We start from the raw sequence: 14,007 nt of genomic DNA, 5'->3' as shown, positions 1-14,007 counted from the left end.
AAAAATTTTAACAATTTAGACTGTATGAAAGCTCCATTGGTGTGATCCCTATACCCCATCTTATGCACAATTCTTATTGCTCTTTTTTGTAATATATACAATGGTTGTAGTGAGCTTTTGTATGTATTTCCCCAGTTTTCAACGCCATACTTCAAGTATGGTAAGATCAATGAAGAATACAAAATGCATAGTGCTTTCTCATCCAAAATATATTTAACCCTTGCCAATATCGATATATTTTTTGCTATTTTGTGCTGAACATTTTTGATATGAGATTTCCAGGAGAATTTGTCATCAACTATGAGATACCACAAGTAAAATAAATCTGAGCGAACTGAGCCTTTAAGCTACAATCGAGCAATCAGTTCTCCACACAGCTGATGAAGAACATGATTTGCCCATGTACCTCCATCGGATATGGCTGTGAACAATCTGCCTCCACACACACACACACACACACACACACACACTTTTACACACTTTTACTTGGTTTTTTATGGTTTAATTCCGTGATTGGATAGTTTGGAGGGAAGTACAAGGGCTCAACGTCTGATGGCCAATCACACTTTGAGTCTGTGATGTGGCCTTCTCTGTAAGCCTTGAACCAAAGCTCAGTGTTTGTCCCTGCTGAAAGAGACAGCAGGGCTGAAGGAAGGTACAGTATAAAATCACAAGCGCCTGTCAGCAAATCAATGTTCTTCTGAGAGCGTCTGCTATCGACCCGATTACTGTATGTAACTGTCGTGAATGTCCTCATATGGATGTGCGTTCTCTAGGCGTATACAGCAGGCGAATGCATGTGGAGGGGTGGGGAGTGTATCACTGAGAAAGGAGAGGGACACACTAAACTGCCCATAGACCAGCACGTTTTAGCTCCATGTCAGCAATGATCACATTGATTTCTCTGCACTGCTGAACAAAGACAGCTCGGGCATGCTCATTTTCCTCACTGACCATTACTGTGGACCCCAGAGCTAAAGTCATAGACTCAGACGGCCTTCATCGCTCTAACTAAAACCGCCATTATAGGGTCTCATGCGAGGACCACAGAGGGAGTTCATCAAGTCAAGCTGATACAATCTGTTCTGTTCTGTTCTGTTCTGCGTGAATATTATCCATACTGTTTGGGCGCACTGATCTGATTATTCACTGGGATCTAATTTTCATAAATAAAAAATGAAAACATGCTTAAGAAGGACACAAACTCCGAATAATGGAAAACCCAAGTTTACAGTTTATGTGGCCTCCTCCTTCCTTAGTAAAGCAACCATTGAAACTTGGAGTCCCATGTGTGGCATCATTTTGACTGCTTGTACATGTGTTTGTATGTAATTAAGTGCTTATACTGCCTCAGGTTGGTGTATTATGCAAAGCACTGTGCAGTACTTTGCACCTACATACTGTACCTTTCAACACAAGGATGTAATCTCAGAGAACGTGCACTTCTGACTATTCTAAGTCTGTTCACATACTACACCCTACTTAAAGTAACTCAACCTAATTTCTTTTTAACCACTAGAGGGTCTAGTGAGACCCAAAACAGACATCATATGCCATCCTTAACCTCTCTTTGCCCCTCTCATCATGCCCTGTGGTAGCATAAACTACGAAGCCCGGTTGTGACAAACTACAAAATGCAGCCTCCAGTTGGAAGCTAGTGTTAGCTGACTAACAAGTAAACTTGTCAGTCCAGTAGAATGCTCTTGTTACTGATAATGTGACACAAAGCAGTAACATTACACCAAGCTCAATATGCTCCTAAATTAAAATCATATTAACACAACAGGTAAAATCATGACCATGCTAGGCATCTAATGTTACCAAAATAAACACATTTACTTTAGACACTATTGCATCCAGAAGGCTCATATTTAGGTTTGCCACATCTGAATAAAATTTGAATCTTTTGTGAACTTTATATGACACAGAGATATCTACAGCCCCTTTCGCTGGTATTCCGGCTTCTCTACCCTGTTTAGAAGCCAAAAACACCAGTTATCCACACTAGTATTTGTCATGAGTTAATATTGGCCAACAATATTGGTCTTTTATGAACTATACAAGTTTAATATACTGTATTTACTTTTTCATTCAATTTTGTAACTTCCTCTTAATGCTTGTAACTATATTACATATGCATACATACATGTACATCACAGAGAAGCTACCGTACACATCTTGCTTTTGGCTTTCCCTCTCAAAGTAGATATTACTCAGAAGTGCACTGTCTGAACAAGACTGAAACTACAGTATCACTTTGGAATGAAAATAAAGTGTCAGAAACCGTGTTCCATGATGGTGATGAAAATGATGATATTCAGTAGCCTATAATGACACTGCAACAGCTTGCTTCTGTTTCGGACATGAAACAGGCAGCTTCTGTATACTGAGCAAGTCCACGCTTCATCTGATGGTGTAGTATGCCCTGCATGGCCGGGACTGTGCACACGCAGCACCTCATCAGGGCTCAGAGCGGCCAGTCTGCACTCCTGCAGTCTCAGACGTGTAAGAAATGGGGAGAAAATCCAGATTAAAAGAAGAGAACTGAAGTCACCTGGGCAATGATTTGTTCCTGAACCAAGACAAATACCATTAGAGACGCTTGTCACACAGGCTGACTTTCATCATTTACTAACATGAAATTTCATCTTCCGACAGGAAAAAAAAAATTTACTACCTATTTATTACCTGCAGTAAAATCAAGTGATGTTGCACACCAATCACTCCTCTGCCAGCCTTCATCTATGCTCCATGCCAGCTAATGTCTGCTCTCCACCTGATATCATGTCATCAGGGGGCTGAGAGGAAAGTGCTGGTTGGTGGGGTGATGGGTGGCACAAACGGCCCTAAAAGAGCCTAGTCATGTGACCTGATGAAAAAGGATGTACTGCGAGGCCAGTGCTGGCCAGGGTTGATTTGTCATGCTATTTGTTTTGTGTTTACTTATTCTATGTTTCCCCTCCTTTATTCCTTCCCTCCATCCATAAAACCTTTGGCATGTGAAATTCACACCACACTGCCCCGCCCACCCCACGGGCCTCCCTCCCTGCAACTACTCACTCATCCTCCACTTATGTTTTCCTAACATCCATGTTAGAGCGCTTTCTTTTTCAGAAGTAGCATCTTTTAGCCTCCATCTTTTTAGATCATGAAATCTTTCTTTATTGCACTTTAGCTTACAGTAAGAGTATTGTTTTGCAGCTACGCTAGGTAACCATTCCTTCAGTTTTTTTTGTTTGTTTGTTTTTGCTATCATATTCCATCCTATTTCCTTGTGTGTGGGGTGAATTTCCATTATACCAGTTTAAGGTATAATGAATTTAAATGGGCTTTATTTACTGAATTTTGTTGTCGTTTTCCTTCTTTGATATGCATTTAGTGGCCTCTGAGACTGTAGCTTCTTGACTTTTTATACCTGCCTGGCTTTGAATGTGAATGTTTGCTTTGCTATTTTATTTTATTTTATTCTTTTTTTTTATCTGCCCTTTTTGGTTTCCTTGGCTTTTGCTTAAGGATCTTTAAAGTAATAATGATCAAGTGGATGGAAATTTATTTTATTTTTCTTTTCTCCCCCTATGCAGCCCTCTTCCTCTCTAGAGACTCAGGATGTAAGAATACCTTAATATGAGTTTGGGTTTTTTTTTTTTGCACACAAATATGCAGTTATTGTGCTGAGAGTAGCGGTGGGGCACTCTGATGGTATGAGGGAGGGAGGGCACCAAATTGGATATGAACAAAACTTTCTTTTCTTTACTTATTTGTTTTTGTTTTGAAAGGAATATACTTGAGTATATTTTCTAGAGCTCTGACCTATGTCAGAATCGAGTACCATCTAAATTCTAGATATCTTCTAAAGTCAGATTTGGCATGTTTAGTCTTTAAATTTAAGATCGCTGTGTGATGAGGAAGCTGCAATTGTAAAGAATGTGTTCAAGCAACCATGAGCGTCCAGGTAGAATATTTTAGATGCCTAAAGTAGCGCAATGTAGGTATCACATCCACTGACATCTTTATTAGTCATCACTCATTCCAATGCATTTCTAGGTGCCAAGTGAATGTGTCAGCACATTTCTAGAGGACTACTGTGCCATCTTGTGCAGTTCCAGTGTAATAATGTTGCATAAAATGCAAATGAATACCCTCATATCAAACTAAACAGACTATTTCCACTTTCACATCTAACAGGCTTTATCCCTTTCTTTCTCCCTCTTTGTGTATTTTACATTTCCAAATGCTGTATTCTTTCTCACAAGGACCCTCCCTCTAATTAGACAATATAAAATAAGGTAAATTTTTTTTGGGGGGGGGGAAGAAATGGGAAGAAAGAATGGCTGAAACCACGGTTATCACTGGAGCCAGAGAACATGAATAATGTCTCTAAATATATTTATTTTAGGATAGGAAAAGTGGTAGAGCAGAGCCCGACCCCAAAAAGAAAGCCTCTTTTAGGTCCATCAGTACCACCCTGGCCTCCAGCATCAAGAGACGTAGGTCCTCCAAAGACACGGTAAGGAGACGAAGAAGCAGCATCTTCCCTTGTTTATTCTTCCTTCTCTTTCCTCTGCTTCTCCTCCTCTTCTGTCTCTATTTTCACACCTTTCTTTTCTCTTTCTCTGTCTTCTTTGCCTGCATCCCCATTTCTGACCACGAGAGAGTCCCATGTTCCACTCACCCATTTCCACGCGGCTCCGAGGCCTCTGCCACGTGTCTGTTCTTTCACCATCGATCAGTCATCACCATTTAGCATCTCTAGCTCCTCTAGAGAGCGGAGGGCATCAGTGCAGGAAACTCAGGTCAGGTCAGGCCAGGAGCTGGGCTCTGAATTTGGGGAGAAGGAAACATCCAGGACTTTTTGGGTTGACTTTTTTTGATTGGATTAGTGGCTTCTTGAGGAGGGGGGCGACAAAAGCAAGCAGTCTGCCAGTGGTGTTTTGTCTTGGGCTGCTCTTCCTCCCTGCCTCTGGTTTGGATGTGGATTCTGGTGATTATGTCCCTATTTGGTGGCATTGTGGTGTGTGTATTGTATACAAGCGTGCGTTTTAATATATTTGTCTTGTCCTTTTGACTGCTTGATCCTTTTTATAATCATCTTTCTTTGCATCAGTCCCGCCCGCACTTCCTCCGTTTGGGTTTCAGCTGCTGTTGGTTTGCTTTTGTTTTGAAAAGCATGCACTGGTGTTGTCATTTTTCCAAAATTCATTTCCAAGGTAGTCGTGATGACCAGTCCTCCTGAGAAGAAAACAAGTGTCTTATTTATCAACATGCCTATTTCAGGTTTACACTCATGGATTTCTATTAGTCAATTTTTGCTTTGTCATATTTTGTTTCTCATAATTCTTGTTTTTTTTCAGTGTCTTTGTGGTCTGAACTGTGAATGTTTCTTTCAGGGTATATTTTCAGGTGGTGACAACAGTCTTCTTTTGTGTTTTAATTATTGTTTCTGTGGGCTACAAACACAATGAAGCCTTGGACTCTCATTGTGTTACAAGACAAGCATAAATACAAGCTAAAAATAAATCACATTTTACACCATCTTTATATTTTTGCTTGATTCCTTTATTGCAGCACAATGAGAGTGTCAGGTTCCCTCCATTCCTTCACAGTTCAGTAGAAAAGCCCTGTGCGTTGCAGTTGGGAGATTGTACTCTGCAAGTTTGGAGTGCTCAGACAAACCAGTGACCCATAGTCATGAACTTGGTTATGCCCAGCTGCTCTGCCAGACATAGTTGGTCGCTGACCAAATCTGGCATGGGCCTCTGAAGAGAAATGAAAACCCAGCAACCATCTCTGCGGAAAGGCTTCTGTTCTAACATTGTCTTTTGAATGTGTTTCCTCAGGGAGATGTAGCACATAGCTGCTAAGCTAACAGGTCACAAAGTAAAAATGTCTCTATTTTTGTTTGATTTCCTGTCTTTCTACTTTGTTTCTGCATTGGACCAAACCACTTTTACTCTCCCCTGGAGGTTTCCCAATCGAAACTGATCTTGTTTGAAGAGAAGAAGTGTAGGATCACCACTGCAAATATACACTCACTGGCCACTTCAGTGCAACACTTCCGCTTTAACATCTGTGTTTATGAAGCTCAGAATGTTTCAGTTTTTGGTGAAATTGTGATAAAAGTATAAATTCAATGATATGTTTATTACTGAGGTCATAGTTAAAGGTGGTGTTGTACTGAACTACATTATATTCAGAGGGATGTCTATATTTTTGTCCTCCCCAGCTGCATACATGAGAGGGTCAAAATATTAGGAACACCTCTGAATGTAGTGTAGTCCAGTACAACATCACCTTTAGCTATGACCTCAATAATAAACATAACTGAATTTGTATATTTGACAGTTTCACCAAAAATTTACATTTTGAGCTTCATAAACACAGATGTTAAGGTGGAAGTGTTGCATTGTAGTGCGTACAATTGTACAGGTGTGACTATTAAAATGGCCAGTCAGTGTATGTCTGTATGGGGGTTCGAATGCTGGTTTGGGAGCCCTAGTCGAAAAAATATGGCTCAAAGTGGAAAAATAAAACAGGATTTAGTGTGACTTAAAAAAAGATGCTCTAACTGAAGGATTTGCCATTCTCAGTCTTTGACCATTATTTTGATTTTATATAAATGTTCTTCTTTTATATTAATGGATATCAGTGGACTTGAGTGTCAGTGTCCCTCACCCACATGCCACACTGCTCCTCTCTCCCTCTGCAAGCATGCCAATTATTGTAACTGTCATAGATGTAGTAACAGTAGAAGAGGTAGCAATTATAGTGTAGGATCACGGTAGTTGCATTGAATAAGTAGCTTTTTAAACATGAACTGTGGTTATGATGTCAGTGAAGTGTCTGTCTTTTGCTGGTCCACTTGACCCCTGTAGGGTGTGCTGTTAGCAGGCCCTCAAGGAACAAGACATAAGGCGACACAGATGGAGGCTGTAAGCCATATGATGATGCAATTCGCAGGTCAAGGGGATGAGGGACATCCACTCTGACTCCAATTTATTTAGAAAATCTCACATTTTACTTTTCAGTCTGGATGTTGCCCCATCTGTCAACATGTTAGTTGCATCACAACAGCTTCTGAAGCCCACAGGCTTGAATGTACTGGCTCTATCAGTTGAAAACAAGAAACACTTAAATCACAATTGAAAAGAACAATCTGTATGAGATGGGTACATTAAGGCACAGCTAATATAATATTCAATTGTAATGCAATTAATGTTCTAACAAAAAATGTTTTATTGTGAATTTGATCTTATGAATCAGGGTTTTCCAGCATCCTGAATTGGGATTAGGACTGGTACATTGGAAATAAATTAGATTACAAAGAACATAGCTTATTACTTCACTCAGTTTCACTGTGATCCAAGATGTGAAGCCAATCCCCAGTATAGGCTTAATTTATAATGTTAAGATGTTATAATGTTTGAGTTATTGTTTCATCAGTTTTCTATATTTTTGTTCATTTGCAGAAAAAGCAGCCTCAGCATTATAAAAAAAATATGGCTTACTGCTGTCAAACATACTGAAAAGACTCGGCTAAAAGCAAAACCACTGTTGCCATAGAAACTAAGCGCCTGCTTTGAATTGATATCTTTCTTCCCCTCTCAGCACTGTAGACGCCTACAATTCAACGCTCTGTGCTTTAAAAGAAGCATAGTGAAGCAAGGATCGGATGTAAGACTCCGACACAACAGCACTTTGAAATCAGCCTAAAATTTATCTTCTCCTCCTGAGATGCTAAAATTAGAGAAGCCGCCTTGTCTGCATGCATGCAAATGACAGTGAGGAGATAAATGAGCTGTCCATTTTACCCATGGCAGGAAATTATCACCTCGTCATGTTGTAAAGATCAAAAAGAAATTATGTCTGATTCAGATCTGCTGTTGTTTGTTGTATAGACTCACAGGACCTTATGTGTGGCCTAGCTCAGGCAGAACCAAACAGCTTTACAAAGGTCCAGACTTCAGAGAACAAAAAAAATACGGTCTGCCTGAGAGAGGTTAGAGAACCCTGCTGCTTCTGAATTTCTTCAGAAATGAAGCACAGGTGTTCTTAAAATCATAATGAATGTTTAGATAATTAATAACATTTTTTAAAAAAGCTGCCAAATGCTGCTTTATGCTGACACTGTGCTATGTGTCTCCTTTCCCCCCATTTCTCCTTACTTCTGCAGCAGTACCCACCCACTGACATCACGGGCCAACTCAACTTGTCTGACCCGTCTGTCAGCACTGTGGTTTAAAGAGAGGGAGACAGTGACATTTGCTCCATGACGAGAGAAGAAATGAGATGAGTATGGAAGAGAGGAAGTGGAGGGGGAAGCGAGGATGAACCTATCTCCTTATTCCCTTCTCTGTCAAAGCTGAAGCTTTTTCATCGCCTGCCAGCAGAGCTTGTGAGGAAACTGCTTGCTGAAAAAGTGGCTGAAAACACTGAACGTGCACCTTTTTAAAGTCAGGATTACCTGGCGTTAGATGTTCGTAGGGTCTATGAGCATGCACAGAAGAACCCATCTGACTCGCATATACAATCTTTTCCTTCTGTATATTATTAGCTAACTTATTTAACCTTGTTTTTGCCCATTTACTCACAGAAATGTACTTAATGTTAGATGTTTTCCCATTTTTCAGACCACATGTCTAGCAATTAGCAAGTCAGGTTTAGTTGGGTTAAGGTTATCGATAAACCAGTTCTGGTACAAGTACTGCACTCGACATATCCCTTGCATTTAGGGCTTCTATACAGTAGTAATATCTAGTATTTCTTAACAACATATACTGCAATACAAGACGTACTGTAAGCTTAAATGGATATCAAGGATTTTTAAGCGGAACTACCTGTGTTTTTATCTACATTTTAGAAGTTTTTAGATGATGTTTCTTTCATTGGGAAGCACTAGTAATGGTACTAACAATGAGGATATGACTAGTCTTGTCTGCCAGTCAAGATGATGGAAGCGTGTGTGTTTGTATAGGAATAAGAGCTTTATGTATGCGAATGAAGATATTGAATATTTTGGAGGATATATACCAGATACTGCTGTTTAAATTGTATTTTTCCCCTTTAATTTTATACCAATCTGCCAGGTTTATGTGTAAATGCTCAGTTTATTAAAGAAAATCTATTCAGCTTTACTTCTACTTATAGCAAGAGATGAGTGATATGACAAATTCGTTTGAAATCTGATGAAGTAACTGAGTAAGGCTGGTGTATTTCTGTCCAAACCTGTTTGAGATGCTTAGCGGTAAGCCATGTTGCATTTGGGTACACCTCTCTTCCCCTGTCCTGCCACAGCAGTCTTTCTCATTTCCAGTCTTGAAGGGGTTGCATCAAAGGGCCAGGTTTTTCACCCAACCAGCACTCGGTCTTTCATGCAAAACTCCAACCCTGTGCAGTGCTGGAGAACTTTTGCATGAAGGAACCCGAGTGAATTAAAAGCGTTGCTCAGTTTGTGAGCTCGTGTGCAGATCTTGGTTAGATGCAAAAACAGGCCGTTTCCCATTGTCTGGAGGTGAGAAACCACTGCTGTTCATGCTGGTGTCTGGCACTGCATAGCACTTTATGCTAAGGAGGGGAACCCAAACAGTGAAAAAAGACTTAACAAGAAACTGGAACAGAACCATTATAACATAAGTCAGACACACTAACTTCTCCACATACAAAGTCATTATAAGAAAGATAATGACAGTTTTCAACAACCACACAAAGTGCTAAAACAATTTGTTTTCTAAACTTGAACAAAGAGTTTGCTTCTGATCATGTTTTCATTCTGGCCTATGCATGCTTATGAGTTATTATCAGTGCTTTAGTTTGTTTGTGAATGCATGTTGTTGCTGTGTAAAGTTAGCTGGGCTGTGTGAAGCGCTTCAAGTTAAATGATATTTAAATAAAGTCTTGTTAGGGAGGGGGGTTTCAGGAGACTGTACCGTGCCTGTATTATGACTGCAGCTGAGAATGTTACACACACACACACACAACAGTTGTGATACACAGGCATGCGTTAACACTCACACACATGCGCACACAAGCACAAAACCCCTTGAGGGAGGATCACTTGCTTTTCTTACCTTTTTTCAGGAAAGATCTTGAATCATTGAATCATCTTGTTTATATAACTGTAAATAAAATGTCTTTACATTGCCAAGGCTCATCAGTCCTGTGATTTATTTATTTTAGGACTACAGCTAATGTTTGTACATTATTATTTAATCTGTTACCTTGTATTGTATTGTCTAAAAAAAAAAAAAACTAAAGACTGAAAAATGAGTGTCATATCACAGATCCCAATAACTTGTCTGGTCCAACCAAGAGTTCAAAACCAAAAGATGTTCAATTTACAGTGGTATAAAAAGAGAAAATAAATGTGAATAATGCTTTAAAAACTAGAGAAAACCAGCCTAAGAATGATTAAAAAAGATGAACATGCAGTTTAAGAACAAGACTCTGTTACAGCTCACTCAGAAAAGACACAATTTAACATGAATGCAGGAACTTTATTTAGACCTTTGGCAATGAACCAGTTAAAGCAGAGATGTATAGGGATGGAGCCCTATAAATAGCAGTCAGGTCCAATATCCCCCTGGAGCCTTAACACTGGCGGTAGTGGAGGGGCAAAGCTGCAAGGCAATGGCAACAAAGACACAGTAGGTGTCAGTGATTCAAAATATCCTTGGGAAACGGTGATCATTGGCTAATTCTTGTGCACCGACCCAATGAAATGATTGGATGATAGAAGACAGATGGAGCCTTAGTGATGGCAAAATGAGGTTATGAGGTAACTTTTGCTAAAAGCTTCATTAGTTTGGGGGAATTGGTCATCTAAAATGAACAAACATACTGTATCTTTAGTTTAATTCAAAACCCGCATTTTTTTAAGCAGTCCTCATACAGTATGTAAAGGTTAATAATATGACAAACCTGGGTATCTCAGTGGAACACCAACCCGCTGTTGTAGGCAGCATAACCTTTAAATCACAAGTGTCATCATTAATCAAATCATGGCTGTCACTGTTACTTAAAGACCTATCTTGTAGAAGCAGAGATGGGTCACAGGATTTTGTTAGGTGGAACATCTGTTCTGGCCCGTTGGCCCTCTGTCCTGATCACAGCAGACACGCTGTCATACTCAGAGAGATTAATGTGATTCTGAGTACTAAGTTTGTTTGTTTTTTTTACACGTTTTAGGATTTTTTTCTTATATACAATTTAGATTTTATACTTCAAATATTCCCATTTTGGCTTTAATTTGCTATATTTAATGTTTCAATCAGTGCAATCACAATAGTAAAACATGTAAACAGTATGTCCAGCACTCACACCCTTTCCCTCCACAGCCAGGCCTTGGTAATGTGGCAATATGAGGTTTTGCATTGTCTTGTTAAAATATGCATGGGCGTCCCTGGAAAAGATGTTGTCTTGAAGGCAGCACATGTTGCTCTCTGTAATTTTCAGGATTAATTAAGCCACCACAGAAGTGTAAATGACCTTGGCCAAGGGCACTGACACAAACCCAGACCATGACCCTGGCTTTTGGGCTTATTGCTGGTAACAAGTCTGGATGATCCTTTTCCTCTTTGGTCTTGTCTTCCAAAAAGGCCCGAAACGCTGATTCATCTGACCACAGTACATGTTTCCACAGTGTGATGGTCCATCCCAGATGCCTCTGAGCCCAGAGCAGTCGACTGTGTGTTGTACCCCGTACTTTTTACCATACTGACTCTGAGAGACGAGGCAGTCCAAGTAACTACAAAACAGTGCTGATTTATTCAAAGGATCACAGGTAAAATTAACATTACACGCTCAAGTATCTTGCACCTCCATACTGCACGTAGCAGTAGTCAAAACATGAAGTAAATCAATGTGTGTGTGTGTGTGTGTGTGTGTGTGTCTGTCTGTTGATTAAGTGGTGTGTAGCTAAAAACATTCTCACGACCTCTAGTACATGTCGTGGCTTAAACATGAGAACATATTATGGCTAAGGCTACAGTTATACACGTCATAACAATAATATTAAACACCCTGTCTGCTGATAGTCATCAACTCTTCTCTCTAGTTATCCATGACCAGATGTACCCTGTAGAAACTCATAAGCATGACTAAGCATTTAACAGTCTAACTAGACATCCTCTCTCCACTAAACATTTCTAATACATAAAGTATCTATCCAATATTTATCTGACTAAAAATACCTAACATGTGCTTCTGGACACTGTTGACATAGGGCTTCCTTTAGGCACAGTATAGTTTTAAGCAGCATTTATGGATGTAACTATGTATTCTAGTAATAATGTAATGTATTTAATTTGTTTATTGCAACTATTCGGGGTCTCGCTATTTCATTATTTCACATTACTCTTCTATATTTTACTGGTTTATAGTATGCTTTCAGGCGCTCTTCTCCTCTGATCAGCAGTTAAAAAGATTTTATTTGTAGTGTCCCACTCATTATGAAAGAACCTGCATTCAAATGAGGTGTCAGTTTGCAAGTCAGATTTTAAGATGCACCCATTGACATGCAAATACAGGATGAAAAGAATCTGGACGTCTGCCAGTTTAGGTCTCCCTTTGTGTGTGTTGTCCCCACCCCCTACCCCCACCCCCCAAAAAAGGAAATGATTGGACAGAAGTTACAATGTAGCTCCGCCCAAACTGACCTTTGAATGTGAATGAACGGGCCGTAATAACATTTTCCCTCAGTGGTACCAGTAGCCTTGGAGCTGGTTTCATTCACTGGCTAAGGAGAGGTATTCATGGAGGAGGGCTTGGCTGTGCTCAGAGAACATAAATTCAGGTCAGGTTTGTGCTTATCTCAAGTGGAATGGAAAACAGGAGGCAGGCAGTAGTTGAAGCGTGAAGCACTGGCAGGCTGTGATAACGCCTGGCCATCGAGAGGCCATCAGCCACTTCTCCCACTTGGCCGCTGTTGCATCAACGCTCAGATTTCCACCAGGTGCAGAGAGGAGCTGCACTTCTCACTTTCACTTCATGGCTCAGCGCTCCGCTCATCCTGTCGTCTCCATCGCACTGCTGGTGTTTGGACTTGTTGCAATCCTGCTCCTGACGGTTCCCACTAAAGACATCCAGGCGGCTCCGGGGTTCATGGTAGGGTCGTTCAACTGGGTATTTTTGAATTACTGTTGTCAGCATGTTAAGCTGTCAGGATGTATAACTACAGCTTTACCGTGCAGGGCGCAGACAGTGAGCAAAAAGATGTTATACAGATAACAAAAGGGTACCCTGTGACATTCTGCTACTCACCCCCCAGTCAAGTTTACAGTTGCATCCTCTCCTATCTCTGCTTTGCTGCTGAATCTTAAAACTGTGGAAGTCCAGGACTGACAATGTAAGAAACAAAATATTAAGCAAAGTTGAAGTTGTATCTGCTATCTGCTGGAGTGTGAATTGTTGCCCTGGAATAAAACATACTGTGGCGACCCTGACCGGCCGCTGATGTTCATGTGTTCTGTTGTGTGCGAATGGGTTTGACAATGTTATTGAAGGCTGTTCATGTATTGGTTACCGCTGTTTTCTGCAAAATGCCGCGCTGTTCTGGCCAATGTGGGATGGGGGGGAGGAACAGGTGTGGGAGGAGATAAGAGGGATGACAGGTGGGCGTGTTGTTTAGATTCTATTGGCGCGGAACTCGGGTTGCCCTGAGAGAGTGTCATTACTGTTTGTCCTGCTTTACTTTTTTCATTATTTTCCTGATGAGCACACGGTGCCAGGTAAACCACAGTTCTGTTTTCGCATTCTCTATTCTGTCTAATAAAATCCAAAAAAACAAAGAAGGTGTTCTCCTCACTGTCAGCATAGGTGCCAGCGCATAGCTGGATAGTTAGTTGTCCCAGTATAGGACAGGGTCGGGCCAGCTCCTCTCAACCGAGCTAGCGGTCGTCACATTGGTGTCAGAAGTGGGATTAAAACGGCCGTAGAATGGCACCATGGAGAGGAGTCTGGTCGAATTAGAGAGGGAAATTGAGGAGAGCACCTTCCAGCTGAGACGGCTGGAAA

At 40.6% G+C, this 14,007-nt stretch overlaps 2 protein-coding genes across 9 annotated transcripts in view; both read left to right on the top strand.

The window, feature by feature from the left end:
* Positions 1-10,137, top strand: part of grin1a (glutamate receptor, ionotropic, N-methyl D-aspartate 1a) — a 31,148-nt gene extending 21,011 nt beyond the window's left edge. For 2 of the 8 annotated variants that reach the window (XM_020601025.1, XM_020601027.1), the window contains 3 exons: positions 3,582-3,608; positions 4,397-4,507; positions 8,171-10,137. In XM_020601025.1, coding sequence (XP_020456681.1) covers positions 3,582-3,608; positions 4,397-4,507; positions 8,171-8,239 — 207 coding nt within the window. In that variant the 3' untranslated portion in view covers positions 8,240-10,137. Of the gene's footprint in view, positions 1-3,581; positions 3,609-4,253; positions 4,287-4,396; positions 4,508-8,170 lie in introns of those variants that run through there. The other 6 variants (XM_020601026.1, XM_020601028.1, XM_020601030.1 and 3 more) reach the window with 4 other exon arrangements.
* A 2,576-nt stretch (positions 10,138-12,713) lies between these two features.
* The window catches only part of LOC109960823 (ectonucleoside triphosphate diphosphohydrolase 2-like), a 23,939-nt gene continuing 22,645 nt past the window's right edge, over positions 12,714-14,007 (top strand). Inside the window, exon 1 of the mRNA XM_020601200.1 lies at positions 12,714-13,098. Coding sequence (XP_020456856.1) covers positions 12,982-13,098 — 117 coding nt within the window. The 5' untranslated portion in view covers positions 12,714-12,981. The remainder of the gene's footprint in view (positions 13,099-14,007) is intronic.

Source organism: Monopterus albus, unplaced genomic scaffold (genome assembly GCF_001952655.1).
Source record: "Monopterus albus unplaced genomic scaffold, M_albus_1.0 scaffold50.1, whole genome shotgun sequence".
Classification (NCBI taxonomy): Eukaryota; Metazoa; Chordata; class Actinopteri; order Synbranchiformes; family Synbranchidae; genus Monopterus; species Monopterus albus.
The sequence above is the reverse complement of the archived record's forward strand: the minus strand, read 5'-3'. Positions and strand labels throughout refer to the sequence as shown.